At 38.2% G+C, this 19,016-nt stretch overlaps 1 protein-coding gene and 1 pseudogene across 1 annotated transcript in view; one reads left to right on the top strand and one right to left on the bottom strand.

Annotated features, from left to right (window-relative positions):
• LOC107730218 (uncharacterized) overlaps positions 1–168 on the bottom strand; it is a 6,781-nt pseudogene extending 6,613 nt beyond the window's left edge.
• Positions 1–19,016, top strand: part of LOC107730266 (paired amphipathic helix protein Sin3a-like) — a 34,636-nt gene that overhangs the window by 10,405 nt on the left and 5,215 nt on the right. Inside the window, exons 2-18 of the mRNA XM_016541044.1 lie at positions 767–974; positions 1,542–1,715; positions 1,797–1,903; positions 5,666–5,957; positions 6,037–6,288; positions 7,852–8,004; positions 8,098–8,253; positions 8,357–8,443; positions 8,567–8,685; positions 8,848–9,058; positions 9,937–10,053; positions 10,158–10,396; positions 11,742–11,925; positions 12,020–12,587; positions 13,434–13,603; positions 13,706–13,879; positions 16,419–16,511. Of these exons, the coding sequence (XP_016396530.1) occupies positions 798–974; positions 1,542–1,715; positions 1,797–1,903; positions 5,666–5,957; positions 6,037–6,288; positions 7,852–8,004; positions 8,098–8,253; positions 8,357–8,443; positions 8,567–8,685; positions 8,848–9,058; positions 9,937–10,053; positions 10,158–10,396; positions 11,742–11,925; positions 12,020–12,587; positions 13,434–13,603; positions 13,706–13,879; positions 16,419–16,511 (3,273 nt within the window). The 5' untranslated portion in view covers positions 767–797. The remainder of the gene's footprint in view (positions 1–766; positions 975–1,541; positions 1,716–1,796; positions 1,904–5,665; positions 5,958–6,036; positions 6,289–7,851; positions 8,005–8,097; positions 8,254–8,356; positions 8,444–8,566; positions 8,686–8,847; positions 9,059–9,936; positions 10,054–10,157; positions 10,397–11,741; positions 11,926–12,019; positions 12,588–13,433; positions 13,604–13,705; positions 13,880–16,418; positions 16,512–19,016) is intronic.

Genomic DNA, 19,016 nt, shown 5'->3' with positions numbered 1-19,016 from the left:
ATGCGTTCTGTGTGAATGGTTTGGTTTCGGTTTTAACCCATTCAAGATCTTCTCCGCGTTGAGCTTCTATATTTCTCTAATATTTTGAATGAATAATGCAGCAAAGGCGCGTCTCGTGGGCTAGACTAACAAAACATTAAAATGCAACAACGTCACTTACATCATCATCACCGCATCTTGCGCGCTACTGATGATGCTCCCTGACGCACTCCTAACATTCAAATGCAAATGTTTATTTTAAATTCGACTAATATTCATCATCTCCTCATCACAGGCAGGCACGGCACTCATTTCAGCATGTGTTCGTGTTTGTGTGCACTGTCTGTGTCACTCATAGTACGTGCCTATATCGAACATTTTTTCTATCGATATCGAAGAAAGTTGTACCGTCGATAAATATCGTTACCGTTTTATCGCCCATTTTAGAGTCTGCATAGTAACACTCTAGGGTTTTCTCAACCAAACTTCATGAAGTGCCACCTGACACTTTGTTTGATTTCACTATCCAGTCCAAAAGAATTATTATTAGTTTTGTCGATTTATATGTGAATACATGTATTTGTCTACAAAACTAATTTCTTTAGATATTTTTTTGGCTTTTAAAGGATTAGTTAACCCAAACTTTTGGTATTTTACTCACCCCCATGTTGTTCCAAACTGTTTAAGATCATAAGAAACATGAATTCAGTCAAGTGTGTCCAACTTTTTGTCTGGGAGTGTATGTATATTTAGCGGTAACTTTCATATGAATATTTGTTTGTTGTAGATTCCGCCGCAGTGAGGAGCATGAGTACATAATGAAGCGGCACTTGGAGGATCAGGACACAGTGATCGGCTCTCAGCGGCGGCTCCCCGGGGGTGTGGACAGCTTTCAGCACTGCGTCCTCAACTCTGCCTCCTCCCTCTACGAGACTGCACCAGACAACATGCAGCCATCGTCCAGCATGCAGTACTCTGTCTCGCAGACCTATCAGGTACAAAAGTCATCAACAGTTTTGCATTATTTTGGTAAATGTCTTTGTTTTTATGTATTAAATATTATAAATAAACATAAATATAAAATAATAGAGCTTTAACTTTATTACAGAATATATGTATATACAGTGGACAAAATTTTAAGAACACTTGGAATATTTAAGAGGTTTTTGTTGAATTGGCCATTACAATATAATTCGTGTTACACTCTGCTTTTTAAAGATTTAACTGGCAAGAAATTGTGGTTTGTGAGTGCAATTTCTGTAAAGAAATAAAAAAGTACTTATACAGTAATTATGAATGACTGGAAAATTCACAGAAAATCATTGGTCAAAAGCTGCAGGAACCTTGCTATGAGTGAGTTTTTTTTTTCCATAAAGTGTTTCTTTGGCCCAAAAGCTGACAAATTTAGCAAAGCTATGTGCATTTAATTTATTTAAAGCACATTTTGGGATATATTGAAACTTGTAAGATTGAGAATTCATCACATAGTGTTAAAGGGAAATGACATTTCACTTTATGTAAGCAGTCCTGATAATTAACCATTTCTCCTTCTGCTCTAACAGTTGTCAATGGCCCAGAGTTCTGGTGGACATGGACATACCAGCAGTTCAGCTGTGCACAGTGGGCCTCATCACCATGGACCAGCTGTCCAGCCTGTGGGCCAGGGTCACTCTCATGCTACCCCTACCCCTGCCCCTGCCCCAACACTGGGTCAGCAGCAGTTTCAAAGGCTCAAGGTAAGAGATCTGTTTAGAAGAGCATGGGAATTATCTGCATTAATTTAGATGGACTGAGAACTGAGATGTATGTAATTTCAGGTTGAAGATGCTCTTTCCTATTTGGATCAAGTTAAACTTCAGTTTGGCAATCAGCCGCAGGTCTACAATGACTTCCTGGATATCATGAAAGAGTTCAAGTCTCAAAGGTCAGTTTGAGTTTTGTTTTTGTTAGATTTTTTTGTTCTTGGGGCTTGTTTTGTTTCTGTCCCTTCTAGTTCGGTCTAGCTCCACACCTCGAATGGGTTGGTCTAGTTTTGGTGAGCGCCCTTGGGACTTTATCCTCGGCCAAGGTAGCTGAGAGAGACACTTAACCTGTCTTTGTACGTGCTTGTGGCTGCTTTTGTGCTCTGGCCCCTCTTTCTTTGTCAGTGATAGAGGAGAGGAATTGTTTGTGCCAGTAGGCCAAGCATTGAAGCGAGTAATTCTCAGGGTGTCCGCGGGTCCTTAAAAAGTCTTAAAATGTCTTAAATAACGTGTTCCTAATATAAGGCCTTAAAAAGTCTTAAAATGTCTTAAATTCGGATTCGATGGGTCTTAATTATTTTTTTTGCAAGGCAGCAAAGTATAGTATTTTAAAGTGTCAGGCTTTTGAGTAAATAAATGTTAAATTAGAGCTGCTCATTACACTCAGTATTCGTCTTGAGTGTGAGAACCAACAAAGCACAACAGTTTTTGTGACAGGGATGAGATCACAGTCACATTACCAAATTTTTGCAGAGTGTAGTGATGTATAAAGTGCTGCTCACACAGAAGTTACTTTCAATCAGCTTTCGCAAAACTCCCAAGTTGCATGAATTCCTATTAGTATTGCTAGACATTGCCTGAAAATTTCACTGAGCTACTTTAAATGTGACCGCACCTTTAAGGTGTATATATATTTATATATATGGTTAAATAGAGTTGCAAATAAGGTTGTTGATTAGGTTTTGAGATGTGTGCGTTGCATTTAAAAGTGGAAGCAGTCAAGCAGATAAACGCAAGCTTTTTTAAGGTCTGTGTAAAGGCAATTTAGAGAATTGCTTTTAAACACATTGTAAATGTTAGAAATGTATTGCTGAAAACACGTTGTAAAGACTGTGAACTATGTGGTACTAAATTGTGGAGTTAAATTAAACAGTTTTTCACCATTTTTTGTAAAAAAATTTTTTGAGCGGGCCTGAAATTATGTCTCTGATGCACTGGAGCCACTGAGCATGGCCCCTCCTCTAATACTATAATTAACTAGAGCACATTAGCATCAGTGGTTTGCCCGCTCAGTTGCGGGTTACTGTCGTTACCGTTAGTTACTACAGCCTACAGTTTGCTAGCTAGTTCTGCCTTCATCATATTGTATATTATAAACATGTATGGCTGTGTATTGAGCTGCTAGAGGGAGCATCCATTCTGGTTGTAGCGGTATTTGACAGTTGAGAGAGGCGGCAGCTTTCCCGCAAGTGGTCGTGGCTTCCGTGCAGACAGTGGACATAACGCAGAATTTCACGGAATTTGTCAAAGTTTGGATGAATTAATCAAAAGTAAGTCATTACACTTGAATCAAATCACGATATGGACTAGTTTCTGTAAATTTTAAACCACAAAAAGACTATTTAAGTATGAATCCTGCATGTTCTGCTTGTCTCTATGTGAATGAGTGGTGCAGACGAGTGGTTTTGTTTACTAAACACATACTGAAGCACGTGAGATGCTCTGGGGCCAGTTGCACCAGCTAGACGTAAAAAAGTTGGGTGTAAGTCCTTTGCAACGTCCAGCTTTACGATAAATATGTACTCCTGTTGCACCAACTAAAACTACGATCAGGTGCAACTATGCCCGGCGTGGACACATTCTCCCGCAGTGACAGCTGAGACGACATTCACATTGCAATGGCTACAACTACAAATAATAAAGAACTGAATTGCTGAATACATCATAACAAGTGAAGCCACCGCTCCATGATTAGAGTAAACATTTCCTAAAAATTCCGTGTTTTTATGTCTGAAGCCTCCCTGCACATTCCTATGAAAGCAGCTCACTTTTTTTTCTAGCTGACTGTGGAGTTTATGTACAATGAATGTCTTTCCTGAGGTAAATATGACTTTACATGACATTGTTCACACCTTTTATATAAACACATTTATAGTTTGTATTTTGTAATAAAATTGACAGAATTTGAAAGCTGATACTTTATTTCTGATTAAAGGTAACAAAGCACTAAACTTAGGCTACTGCGATTATTGGATGGCACGCTAAATAGCCTAATGAATGGACTTAAACGCGTGAAATATTTCCAAGCATTTTAGTGTTGTCAAACGATTAATCGTGATCGCAAGTTTTTTTTACATAATATTTGTATGTGTACTGTGTTTATGTATAAATACACACATTTTGAAAATATTTACACGTATATACATTTATATATTTATATTATATATAAATATATTTCATATATTTAAATTTTTTTTTTTGTAAAAATCCCAGATCATAATATTTCACTGCATAATTACAATAGTCAATAACTGTCGGCAGCAGCTACACCGAGCTTCGCGATTGATATCGCATATCCTGCCTGAAAAGGCCATAAACATTACTACAATTCACGTCTGCAGTAATAATTATCATACATGAATCCTAAAAACTAATATTGTACGAGCAAATCATGACTTTTCACTTTACACCTACCTTTGACTAGGCATAAGATTTAGTCTCAGACGTAGCACTACGCATAGATTGTGCAACAGGTATTAATTCTATGCACGACTTAAAGCAAATTTACATCCAGCGTAGTCTTACAACCGGGTGTACGTCCAGCTGGTGCAACCGGCCCTTGGGTGTTTTCAGCGTCTGCCGTCTCACCAAATGAGGACATAAATACATGAACAACATCCGCAGAACTGCTCTGGGAGTCACTTCATGAGCATTTTGCAGTTTCATATAAAACTATTAAAACTATTAATAGTAAAACTATTGTCATATATACACACAGAAACTTAAAAGGCCCTCATGGCAACCCGTCAAAATAAGAAAAAGAAATTGTCAGGAATATATCACTGTGGTACAGTAGAACATACCTTATACTACAACAACTACTACTACTACAAAAATTAAAACTTAAAAAAAAAAAGAATAATCACACAATAGGCCATTTCGTCCATGTTTTAATTTTAATAGAAAAACCCTTTGTTACTAAAAAATAAAGAATTTAATATTTACATACATTACAACACATTACATTACATACAGTTTAAATACATTTTAAGTATTTAAAGAGTTGTTTTTATGCATTAAAATAATTAGACATGCTTAAACAGAATTTGGTAACAAATAACGTGAGAAACAATAAAATATATTTCATAGGCCCCTAAAAATTTTATTTTTGTTAAACTTTTAATAAATTGATGTTAAATTGTATAAGTTTTGTGATTTTCAGTTAAATAAAATTTCATTTAAACATTAAAAAGGAGTCCAGAAAAATTAAAATGAAAAAAAAAAAAACAGAATTTGGAAACAAATAAAATTGAATTTAGGAAAAAAATAAAACTGATTTCATAGGGCCCTAAAATAGGTCCTAGAAAGTCTAATCAATATGCACATAGATGTAAGAGAGTCACAAATCGCTCTGTAATGGCCAGTAATCGTTCTGTGTTAGTAAATGGGAGATTTTGTAATTTTCAGCATTACATTTCTAGAGTATAAAGTATACAAAAACTAAACTTAATTATCATGTTAAAATTAAATAATAAGCAATAATGATTACAAATGTTGTAATGGAGTGGTTTTAATTGCAGATCTTTAATACTTGGTGTTAAGAATTTAGGAGAAAGGAATATCCATACAGTGCTTTTCTTGCAAGCACTTTTATGATCATCTGTTCTTGGACTCAAGGATACTGCAAATCAAATACCATAAATGCACCGTCCTTGTGTTGTCAGCATTGATACACCAGGTGTGATCAGCAGAGTTTCCCAGCTCTTCAAGGGCCATCCAGACCTCATCATGGGCTTCAACACCTTCCTGCCTCCTGGCTACAAGATTGAGGTTCAGACCAATGATCTGGTTAATGTGACCACTCCCGGCCAGATCCACCACATCACCCCGCATGGTATCTCTGTTCAAAACCTTCCCATAACACAGCCAGCGCAGCACCAGACCCAAACAGCAGCTCCCACCAGCACAGCAGCCTTGGTCATCCCTAGCCAGCCAACCCCTGCCAAGATCAGCAAGGTAAAACTGAGTTTTCCCCTTTGCACATATTTGGTTAATACATTTGCAAAGTTGTCTAAATTAATTTTATTTTCCACAGCCAATGCAGTCTCCTGCACTTACCCCAACCAGCCAGCCTAATCCGTCCATTCCCTCGTACGCCTCCCCGCGCTCGCCCTCGGTCCAGTCCCACACTCCCATCAGCAGCAGCACTGCCGGTTCAACCCCGCTGCAGAACAACCAGCCTGTGGAGTTCAACCACGCTATCAACTATGTGAACAAAATCAAGAACCGCTTTCAGGGCCAGCCAGAGGTCTACAAATCCTTCTTGGAAATTCTGCACACATACCAGGTGAGAGCTGAGGCACCGAGGACAGTACCTGTATGTCAGAATGCTCTGTACCGCTGTGTAGTACAACCAACCTTTTTATTCACCCAAGTACGCTATCAAAAGTTTGGGTCAGCAAGACTAATACCATTACTGTTTTTTACTGTATTTTTGTTCAAAACCATTTAATAAATCCTACCGACTTCAAATTTTTAAACAGTAGTGTGTAGGGATGCACCGAAATGAAAAATCTTTTACGCTGGTCCTACCTCTTGCCTGATCGTAAACCTTCTTTTTAATGTTTTGTTTCTCTGATAATTTCCTCTTTTTTTTTTTATTTTTATTTTTTATATATCTGCCATCTCTCTCTGTCTATAGTCAATCTGCTAATATCCGTCCCGTGCACTCAAATTGAGCGCTCTCTTCTCTATCATTACAAGACACGCCCCCTTACTGCTGATTGGCTACAAGTGTGTTTTGGGACTCGGTCCGAGACTGTGGTTAAAAGCGTTTTTTAAATATTGCTTAGTGCACCTTTAATTCTGAACATTAACATTCTAGCAGACATTATACCAACAAAGCACAGTTTAACTTAAAAGCTGAGAAACAGCAAGAACTTCATCAACATCGACTTTTATTTTGGAAAAAAAATGAAGAGTGCTTTTTGTTGACAACAGCAGATTTATTAATGATGTTTGTCAATGATGTTGATGCACATATCACAAAACAACAATTTAAAAATATTTAACACTGAACATTTTTAACATTCTAGCAGACATTATACCAACAAAGCACAGTTTAACTTAAAAGCTGAGAAACAGCAAGAACTTCATCAACATCGACTTTTATTTTGGAAAAAAAATGAAGAGTGCTTTTTGTTGACAACAGCAGATTTATTAATGATGTTTGTCAATGATGTTGATGCACATATCACATAGTCACATGCCTTTAAAAAAAATAATACAAATGTTACTGAGCAACTGACGAGTATCACTGTTCCAGCGCAATTTTTCCTTGCACTTTGGACTTTGAACCCTGGCTAACACGCAGATATCACCTCGAGCTCGTGCCGCGCTGTCAGAATAGATGCAATTCGTGCGTGTATTACAAAGCAACATTCTGCAGTTTATTTAAAAATTGGAATAAGGACATTTCTTGGTTTCAATCATCTTACAGTAACCAGCAACAACCACCCCTTCTCATCGGAGACCTGAGATGCAGCACTAAACAGTCACCCACTGTCGGTGTTTGTAATGATTTTTGCGTCTTTCGCAGAGAGTTTTAAATGCTTCCACACTGCTGACATGTTTGCTGCATTAGTGTGCACGTCTATTTGATTGCGTCACGTTATTGTTCGGTACAATTTTTTCGGTCCTTTCACTTATTCCACGTTCTTGAACCATACCACTAGGGATGCACCGAATGTTCGGTAACCGAAATTGTTCGGCCGAACACCGAAAGAGCTTTTTTGCCATTTTCAGCCGAACAATTTCGGTTACCGAACATTCGGTGCATCCCTAGTGGTGTGTGTTGACAGCCCTTTATGCTGCATGCTTATTGTAAACTCGTGCTTTGTTTGTTGTATAGAAGGAGCAGCGTAATGCTAAGGAGGCAGGGGGAAACTACACACCCACTCTCACAGAGCAGCAGGTCTATGCTCAGGTGGCCCAGCTCTTCAAAAACCAAGAGGACCTTCTTTCAGAATTCGGCCAGTTCCTGCCAGATGCTAACAGTTCAATGGTAGGTTTTGAGATCTGATCTGTTGAGATCTGTGGTAATAATATCTAAAAATCATAGAGCTGAACTCACTTAGCTTTTTTCTCTTCTCCTCAGTTATTGAGTAAGACTACAGCTGAGCAGGCTGAATCTGTGCGTATTGATCATGGGGTGACCGTAAAGAGACCTCAACTGAACAATAAGCAGAGGTTTAATCAGAATGGCTGTCAAATCCGTAGACACCCAGGGCCGCCCACTACGCCCCCTGTTAAGGTAATTTTGAGGAAAACTTTAAATTAAAACATTGAAAAATTGCTGTTTTTTTTACATTGTATTATCAACCAGCATTATTCATCCTCTTTTAACTCTTCAACAGAAAAAGCAAAAATTTATGGGGAAAGACCATTCGATGGCTGAAGCCAGTAAACTTGGAATTGGTGCTGAATCTCTCTTTTTTGAAAAGGTGAATGCTTTTAATATAGTCTTGCAGTAATACAATGGAATACAAAAATAACTGCATTAAGTTGGTACAGTAAATATTACAAGGATTGAGTTATGTGGCTTATACACTGTGTTCCCTTCTCAGGTGCGGAAAGCTCTGCGAAGTTCAGAGGCTTACGACAATTTCTTACGCTGTTTGGTCATCTTCAATCAAGAAGTGATCTCACGGGCTGAACTTGTGCAGCTGGTCTTGCCATTTTTGGGGTGAGTGGAATTCAATTTAATTTCATATTGACATACTTTCAGTCTGATTTAAAGGCTTTTATGAAGCCATTATTTCATTTAATTAATTATAAATCAGAAATCAATAAAACTATTAGTTACATTAGTTCTGACATTTTTGTTATTGCGTTTTCTGATTATCAGGAAATTCCCTGAGCTTTTTACATGGTTCAAGAACTTCCTCGGCTACAGAGAGTGTGCCCATATTGAGAGCTTTCCCAAAGAGCGAGCCACTGAAGGCATTGCAATGGAAATTGATTATGCGTCCTGCAAAAGATTGGGCTCCAGTTACAGAGCCCTTCCCAAGAGCTTCCAGCAGCCTCGATGTACAGGCAGGACTCCACTGTGCAAAGAGGTGAGTTCACCATCCTTTCACACCTAGTACAACTTTAATTTATTTATTTTGCAGACTTAACACTCAAGCTAAAGATTTTGCAGCTGGTATTGGTTGATGGTATACTGGTACTATGGGTTACCCATTTGCTTAGGGTTTGATTATTTCAGCTCTTTGAATTTAGTTTTCAGTTGTTAGGAATTATGCTGTAGAGAGTTTTGTTTCTCTTTTTCATTGATTCATATAGTTTTATTAAAGAATGATTGAAGGCTCATTTGGCACTAATATTAACTCTGTTACAAGAATAAAGCAGATTAATGAAATTAAATGGGGAATAGTAGCAAAGGTACTAATGTAGGGGTATACTAATATACTGGCATTGATGCTAATTGCGGTATTTAAAAAAATAAATATTTATATAATGTTAAAGGGATAGTTCACCCAAAAAAGAAAATCATGTCATCATTTAATCACCCTCTAGTTGTTCCACACCTGTATGATTTTCTTTCTTCTGTTGAACATAAAAGAAGAGATTTTGAAGAATGTTGGTAATCAAACATTTGCCGGCAGCCATTGACTTCCATAGTATGCCATAGTACCTCAGTGGTTACCGGCAACTGTTTAAATGATGACAGAATTCATTTTTGGGTCAACTATCCCTTTAATACTATGCATACACTAATACTGTACATAATCCATCAGGTTGGCAGTCCAACATGTTATGTGGCAGTATTGTATCTTCCGTCACAAAATAGAAAAAAAAGATGCAATTTGTAGCTGATTTTGCTGCAAAAAAAAATCATGTAGGTTTCCAGTGTGGGAGGAGTTTGGCTCACAATAATCATGTAGTGAAAATCTAATGTTGTGACAGCCCTATGCTAATGTTGAATAATTTGCAGGTGTTGAATGATACATGGGTGTCATTTCCATCCTGGTCTGAAGACTCAACCTTTGTTAGCTCCAAAAAGACCCAGTATGAAGAGCATATATATAGATGTGAAGATGAGCGCTTTGAGGTAAGCAAAAAAGTGATATCACATGTTTATATTATTTTAGTTTACCAAAGCTTCATTGTCTTCAGTGTAATAGGATATTCAGTTCAGTGTCATGTGTCTTGCAGCTTGATGTGGTTCTGGAGACAAACCTCGCCACCATCCGTGTTCTGGAGGCTATTCAAAAGAGGCTCTCGCGCATGTCGGCTGAGGAACAGGCCAAGTTCCGGCTGGACAACACCATCGGAGGCTCCTCTGAGGTCATCCATTGTAAAGCTATTCAGAGGATATATGGTGATAAAGCTCCAGACATCATAGATGGGCTTAAGACGAACCCTGCTGTCTCTGTACCTATTGTACTCAAAAGGTCAGCATAAATGTTATTGTCTGAAGGTGACTCCTTCCTAGCAAATTCATAAAACTATAAAAATGTCATGCACTGTGGTGAGAAAAGGCTCTTTCTTTGAAAAAGGACAGATTAGCTAGTTTTTAAAAGATTTTTTTGTATTCTTTGTAGTACAATTTAAATAGCATAGTACATGATTATGGAAATTATTCAAAAGCATATAGGGCTGCACAGTTTTTCAAATTAAAATCAAAATTGTGATTTGGCCTAATGCAATTTTTAAACCACTTTCAGGGTTTCTTTAGGTCCTTAAAAAGTCTTAAATGGTACAAGAAAGTCTTAATTATGATTTCAAGAGGTCTTAAATTTGGGGACGGAAAGTAAATTTCAGAAATTCAAAAGACTTTTTAAGGACCCGCAGAGAATAAATGTGCATTTTCAATCAGCCCGTCTGCTGTTTTTGTTCAGACCATTGTGAAAATCTACCCATATTTTTATGCAGCAAACCCTGTGGATCGACAAGAAGCGAATGCATTATACAAATCTAAACCATTAAGACACTAAGCTATATATTTATATGTTATGCTATTTGATTGATATAACGATTGATAATTGTTTAAATAATATAATATTTGATACTTTTGACATCCCTTTTCTTAAAAAAAATGTAAAGGCTGAATTGTAAAGTTTATCATTTTATAAAACTTTTTGTTTTTGTGAAAACCTGTATCGGAACTGTAAATCATGCTTTTTACCATAGATATTGTCCTACCCTGCTCATATGGTATTCATTTTATTTGTGAAGGTCTTAAAAAGGCCTTAAAAAGTTTTACATTTGATTTTAAAAGCCTGCATATATCCTGACTTTATCTGAAGGAAGAACTGATAGCTACAAAAATATTTTAGTTTCTGAACACAGTAAAAACTAGAGACTTTAATGTGAATGCAAAGAGAACTATATTATGTTTCACATTTGGGTCAACTAAAGGACGTCTGAATTTTGCTCTTTTAACGAAAAACAAAATATGAATACTCTTATAGAGTAACTTTTACTCTTTTTGTTGGCAGCAGAATTTGGCCAAAACATGTTTTCACACCTTGTTAAACATTGAATGTGTGATTTCTATGTGATTTTTATGGCTTTTGTTATTTAATCACTAATATCTAGCCGATGTTAAATTGCAAACAAAAAAACAAATGCAGTCCTAGTACCCAAGTAATTGACCATATTATTGCTATCCAATAGCATCATTGTGTTTTCTAACCATCTCAAATACTTTTTTTTTCGGCTAGAGAGAGCTCTGTCTTAAACAGTTCTTTTCATTTCAGGTTTTCCTCACAGAATTCATTATGTTTGTCTTCTTAGGCTGAAAACTAAAGAAGAAGAGTGGCGAGAGGCTCAGCGTGGCTTCAATAAGATCTGGAGGGAACAGAATGAGAAGTATTACCTGAAGTCTTTAGATCACCAAGGTATTAACTTCAAACAGAACGACACAAAGGTGTTTCGCTCCAAGATGCTGCTCAATGAAATCGAGACTCTTTATGATGAGGTATGAAACGTTCCAAATGTACATTTTGAATCCAAAAATGCTAAATATTTTAAATGTTGTCTGGTTGCACATAATGGCCTTTTCATCCACTTAGCGGCAAGAGCAGGCTTCAGATGACAATGCCGCCCCTCCCTCAGGCCCTCACATGACCCTCATGTACGATGACAGCCAGATCCTGGAAGACGCGGCTGCTCTCATCATCCACCATGTCAAGAGGCAGTCCGGCATCCACAAAGACGACAAGTACAAAATCAAACAGATCATATACCATTTCATCCCCGACATGCTGTTTGCCCGACGCGGCGAGCTTTCTGATGTGGAGGAGGAGGATGAAGAGGAGACCGAACCAGACGAAGACGGGACTAAAAAGCACAATGGGACGACATCAACAAAGTCTAAGCTCCTCTTCAGCCATACAGCAGCTACCCAGCAGAAGCTGAGTAACTGTGACGATGCCTACAACCTCTTCTATGTCAACAATAACTGGTACATCTTTCTGCGGCTGCATCAGATCCTGTGCTCCCGACTGCTACGGATCTACGCGCAGGCGGAAAAACAGATAGAGGAAGATGCCAGAGAGAGAGAGTGGGAAAGAAACGTGTTGGGACTGAAAAGAGAGAAGAACGACAGCCCGGCCATCCAGCTGCGTTTGAAGGAACCCAGTAAGTTTCAGATTTCACTCAGGTTTTAAGCAGGTAGTCATTGTGTCATTTTTGGTTCACACCAAAGTTGAGAACTTGAGTGCGAGACGTCCTAAATTTGTGAAGACAAGTGGATGTTTTATCACCAGTCGCTCTCAAGGGTCTTAACACATGGTTAGAGCTAATGATATTTCTCTCAGATTTAGCTGCAACCTTCAGTGCGCTGTCTCCATGGAAACTACTTTAGCGACTCGTAGATTAAGGCCCCGTTTACACTAGTGCGTTTTCGTTTTAAAACGGCGTTTTAGAATGAAAACAATCCTCGTCTACACTGGCGTTTCCGCTGCATTTCAGAAACGATCTCCGTCTACACTACACAACCGAAAACGCATGTCACATGACCATTCATGCAGGTGCAACCATAGATATGTATAGGTAGATTCCCTATTATTTAGATGCCGGATGCATCTACGTGCTTGGAGCGGTCGAATGGGGATTCTACCCATACGTATCTATGGGTACAACAATGAGCATGATGTTATTGTTTACACGGTCGTCAAGGATTTGCAGAGCGAATGTGGGCAGCCAAGCCATCGTTTTCAAAAGTCTCAGTTTTGGTCCGTTTACACTGAAACGCAACCCCAGAGTTTTTTAACTAAAACGGGGTCCACAGCGTTTTCAAAAGTCTCCGTTTTCGAGGGTCGAAAATGTCGGAGTAGTGTAAACGATAGGCATAACCGTAGCAAATGTTATGCATTTTAAAACGAAAACGCACTAGTGTAAACAGGGCCTAAGGCTGCAATTTGTTTATTTATAATGCTTTTGTTGGAGATTGATGAATTAAAAATACCCTGCTTGTTTTTGCAGTGGACATCGATGTTGAAGACTACTACTCTGCCACCTTAGAGATGGTGCGAAACCTCCTGGATGGCAACATGGAGACATCTCAATACGAGGACCAGCTGAGGGAAATGTTTACCATCCATGCCTACATTGCCTTCACCATGGACAAACTCATTCAGAGTATAGTGAGACAGGTAGGGTTTTTTTGTTTAGTTTTAAGTAGAGTATTTATCAAGCGTTTTCAGTGTTTTAAAATCTCATTTTACAGTTTAATCTTTCTTTTTTCTTTCCCGTAGCTCCAGCATATAGTAAGCGATGAGATCTGTGTACAGGTGACTGATCTTTATCTTAGCGAGTTTGCCAACAAAGCCACCGGTGGGTCCCTGTCCACCCAAGCTTCTAGAGGAAGTGCCGAATCAGCCTACCAGCGCAAAGCTGAGCAGCTGATGTCCGACGAGAACTGTTTTAAGGTACGACTATCTCTTTTAATTTACCAAGACGCACTTGAATGTCCGAAATCGTGTAGGTACTACATTTGAATTTGAATTTTAACTTGCTTTGCGACCATTAACAAAGAATGTTCTATAGAGTATGAATATGGGAAGTATGAAATTTGGACATCTCTGCCATGTTACTGTCACGTGACCTACCAGCATCGCTTCACTGCCATTCATAATCCTCTCTCGTGACCTCATGGGATAGTAAAGTTTCCATCAAATGCACACTTCAAAATTTCGCTGCAAGTAGAAGGTCATCTGGGTACTTTACACCTACTGTTTTTCAAATACCCTGAATTTGGACATACTACTATTTTGGCGTACTGTTTTTCTCATACTATATAGTGGGGAAGTATTAGATTTCAGATCCAGCAACTGTGTACTTCTCTCTTTATTATGGAATTGGTATGGTATGGATAAAACTACTAAAGATGTACATTTAAAGCTCAAAGTATACTGTAGTTTTTATGCATATTCTAGGTAAATATCGTCATCAAAATAGTATTGTACACATTCTGTACTGTACACATGCAGCCTGATTCTTCTTACCTGTGCAAACTGAGTGTACATGCGCCTTGTTTTTTTTTTTTTTTCACAACGTGGCAACACTGGCCCAGATCACTGTTTCAAGTCAAAAAAGAAATGGCGGAGACAGAACAACAACAAGAGAGTATTAGAAGTACTAGAGGCAGTGGCAACAGCAATAGATGTCTTTGTTGACGAGTACTAATGTGAGGGCGTTAAAGGGGTCATATGATGTTGCTAAAAAGAGACCAGCACGGATCAGCTCTGGGCATGACGAAGCGGATATCGTCCTCTTTTGGAAGGCCAAACAAAGTAGTTTCGCTTTCACAACGAAGCACACAGCGTCTTCACGACATGGCTGCAGCAGCAACAATACTACAGCGAGAATAAAAGTTAGCCTTCTTTCTTTGCGTGAACATTTGGGCGGCGTTATGCAAATCTTCCCACATAGTGACGTAGATATGTGGGGGTGTGTTAGAACGAGCCGTTTTAGGTAGGCGTGTTTGACTCTTAGCTTTTATAAAGAATATCTCTTTGAATTTGAGACTTTAGTCTTTGCAACTTTACAGATCTTCTTTATGCACCAAGAGCTTGTAACACTTCAAAGAGAAAGGAAAAATTGAAATCGCATCATATGACCCCTTTAAGAGACACTCAGTTCTAGTTTAATTGAGTACAAAGACATGTTTATAACTTCAGGAGATAAATAGCACAGACATTAGACAAGGACAAAACTTTGTAGTGTGCATAAAACTATAATATTTAGTTAGTATGCTTTGAGGTTTCGCATTCGTTTGTATGGATACACTAAACATTTGTGTCAAAACTGAAGCATACTTTGACCTTAAAGTTTTACACATTTCCCTAAGGAAAGCAATTTACAAAAAAGTGTTGAAGTAGTATCACTGGTATAACATGGTTATGTATATATTGTGCCATTCCTGTTAGGTCTATATCTTTCAATAAAAGTCTGTTTGCAAAGCTTGCAAACAAATAATTATCTTTGGAGACATTTATGTAGTTGAAAATAAATAGATGTTTTCCTAATATTAGGGTCCTTTGGAAAGTAATGTTATTTTTAGTCCAGTGATCCTGCTGTAGTATTTCTTCTGTCTGTATAACAGATGAGTGGGTGGGGCTTAATAGGCAATGATGAAGTAGTAGGCGTTGATCTGTCTGTGCAGATAGTCTTGTGCTGATCTTTTCATCTCTATTATGTAATAAAAACCTGGAAGCTGCAGAAAAAGAGTCATTTTGGCAGCTTGGATTCAATATACTTGTGTATACATGTTCAGTTGTATGCATATGCCAAGTGTTCACATCAAAACTGAATTTTACATTTAGACTTAAATTTTTATGCTGTCACTTTTGAGAAAAGCAAAAAGTAGTGGAGAGGAGATATTATGGTGTGTTAAAAGAAATAAAGTGCTTTTTTGTACTACAACTGCGTTCACAGTTACAAAGTTGTAGTCACAGTAAAGGATGGTTGTATAGGAAATGCTGATAAGACTTTTCTGTTGGTTTTTCAAGCAAACCAATTGACCATCCATCAAGCTATCGGTCTTAAGTGGCTTAATCGGCCAAAATCAGTGCTTTTTGTTTTAATGACCACATTTTTCAATGTCACGCTGTTATCTGCTGCCTCTTTTCACCTCCTTCTCTTTATTTAACTACTTTGTTTAACCACAGTTTCATCTGTGTAGATAGATACGTATCTATAGTGTCTTTTTTCTCACCATTTTAGGTTAAATCCTGTGAATCTATAAGGGAAAATGTACAGCTTTGATTGTATACCTAGCATGACTCCTCAACTATTTTTTACAAATGAAAATGTAGTTCAGATTCCATTTAGTCTCTCTATTTATATGAGTCCATAGAAACTGAATGTATTATTATAGTTAGTAAAATACAGTCTACAAATAGTTTTAGAGTATAGGTCTGCTGCCCATGCATATTTAAACAGGATTTTTTTTTCTTTTCTTTGCAGTTATTGTTCCAGAAGTCTAAAGGGATTGTGCAGCTGGCCGTGGAGCTGTTGGACACAGAGGAGGAGAACTCGGATGGACCTGTGGATACTGAGGTACATGCCTGAGACTTGGCTAAAGATTTTTGAGTGTTAACCTATTAATCCAACCTACACTGCTGGTGAAGTGTTGTGGCAACATCCTTAGCCAAGTTTACTTTGCAGCTTATTCAGTCCAAGAACCCACTCGCAGTGTCAGAATGTTGCGTCACAGCGAAAGTTGTTCATCTACGCATAGACCAACAATTACAAAAAAATAGCGCAGTGACATGCAAGAACGCATCCGGTTTTAAAAAGGCTGAGACTATTGGTGGTGGGACAGTAGTGTGATTGTCTTCAGTTGATTTTGACAAGCTAAGTATGTTATTTTAAAGCTCGCAATCTGAAAACTGATTTATAATTGTGATGTTAGTGCTAATCCTTCTTTTTTGTGGGGGAGGCATGGGCCACATAGAGTATGACATCAAAACCAGAGTCATTAAACCCACCTGCAGTGTATAGCCCAGTTATGCTAACTTCATTATAGCTGTCTCTGCAGCTCTGTAGTACTTGCGCTATTCCATTGCACTACTTTCTGTGCTGTGCAATAGGCCTTCTGCTGACTCGTTTCTTGAAGGCTGAGATTCATCCTTCAGAGGAACAGATTTTGTCATTCTGCCACATCTGTGCCACCTGCTACTGCAAGGGGAAATGACGAAAATGGTGTAGTTTCCGTATTGCTCTTTCCTGTAGCACCTCAGAAGAGAGGTGACAGTGTTCATGAACCAAATATTAAGCTACCAGATGTTTCTGACCCGTAAGAACAGCTGGGAACACACTAATGTCTAAATGGCCCCAAATATCAGAAAGAAACGATGTGCCACGGCAAGACTTTGCATTGAGCCAGTTCTGCTCAACAGACTATTGTAGGAGGTCTTTTCTAGCACAAATCATGTCCTGCACAAAATTCCTGTCTGGTTTTGATATGGTCTGTATATCAGTATTCTGAAAATGGACTCCATGAGGAATGTAGGGATGCCTGCAAGACGACTTCGTGCTTTACAGATCATTGCTGTTGATGAATGAATGGTCGAGAGCTGTACTTCAACCAGCATCTGAAAAAACCCCACAAAGGTGCACAAAAAAACATTTGTCCTGGCAGACTCTATTTGTGCTTGGGATTTTGGAGGGAACATCTCTTTGAGCACAGTCCATTTTGAGTTATTACTCTGTTACAGCCCTTGTGGATGAAAAATTGTTGGACACTGACTACAAGCTTTTTGTTGACGACTCTTACACCAGTTCCTCACTCTTCAGGGACTTCCTTCATAAATTGATTCAGGCTTGTGGCACTGTTTGGGATGCAGGATAAGTGTGTCCCGAACAGCTGAACATATTGCCAAGGAACACTCCCTGCGGCAATATCCGCTGGATCAGAAACAACAAGGTGCTGTTCGATGAATGGAGGAATATGTGGGAAATACTGATCCTTCCATAAAACCTACAGAGATGGTGACAGACAGTGGACCGTTATGAATTGGATGCTGTGAAGTTCTACATGAAATCAGACAGTGGTGTTGGACTCCTTGACATTATGGATGCCTTCAGCAGACTGCCAAGGCGAAGAAGACCCACACAGTATTCTAGGGGACAGTGGTTGTGACTCTTGCAGAAAGACGTTGTCAAAGTACATCCGCTTCTGCATCAGCTCCCACAGTTCCTCAGGACTTTTCTGTGTTCTGAAGCCCATCAGCCCGTCAGCAGCACAACTGGAAGGCAAAGGTGCAGCCTCAGCCACCAGAAAAAAAAACCATTGTGTGTGTGATGTTGCAGTGTGCTCTCAACCGAAGTAATGTTTGATTTATCTGTGCATGTTGTTAAGAAAAAGAAGTATGGCTTGATTGTAAAAAATTATACTGTAAAAAAAAACACAATTTAAATTGTCTTTTGTTAAACCAATTTTTAGTTTCTGCAATTTATATTGCTTTTTCAAATATTTAGAGTTATTAAAATAATTCTAAACACCTATTCTGGCCTATAAATTTTTGTATAATATTTTGTTTAATACCATCACAATAATCATCATTTCTCATCATCATTATTATACAATTATTTGTTTAGTTCATTAAGTTCATTTATTTATTATTGTTTTTGCATCAATTATGCAGAGACATTTCCACTTCTTTATTTATTTGCTTTTAGGGGTGTAACGGTACACAAACATGACAGTTCTGTACGTACCTCGGTTTTGACATCACGGTTCGGTATGTTTTCGGTACAGCAGGGGGGTTTATTTTTTTATTTTTTTTAATTAAACAGTGGTTTACCGAAGAAATTGCTATTTCTTTAAATAAATTCAATTATAATTACAATTTTCTTAATAAAAATAAAAATCTACCTCAGCATATGCTCTAAACCAGTGTTTCCCAACCGGGGTGCCGCCTGTCGAGAGCAGGGGTGCCGTGTAAAAAATCCTTTTTTTAATTGCTAAAATGTTCAAAAAAGCATCTATTATATAATATCCATTTCTGATGTCGCCAATAATTAGAGATGCACCGAAATTCCGGCTGCCGAAAATTAGTT

The sequence above is a fragment of the Sinocyclocheilus rhinocerous genome, unplaced genomic scaffold, assembly GCF_001515625.1.
Source record: "Sinocyclocheilus rhinocerous isolate Xijiao unplaced genomic scaffold, SAMN03320098_v1.1 scaffold368, whole genome shotgun sequence".
Classification (NCBI taxonomy): Eukaryota; Metazoa; Chordata; class Actinopteri; order Cypriniformes; family Cyprinidae; genus Sinocyclocheilus; species Sinocyclocheilus rhinocerous.
The sequence above is the reverse complement of the archived record's forward strand: the minus strand, read 5'-3'. Positions and strand labels throughout refer to the sequence as shown.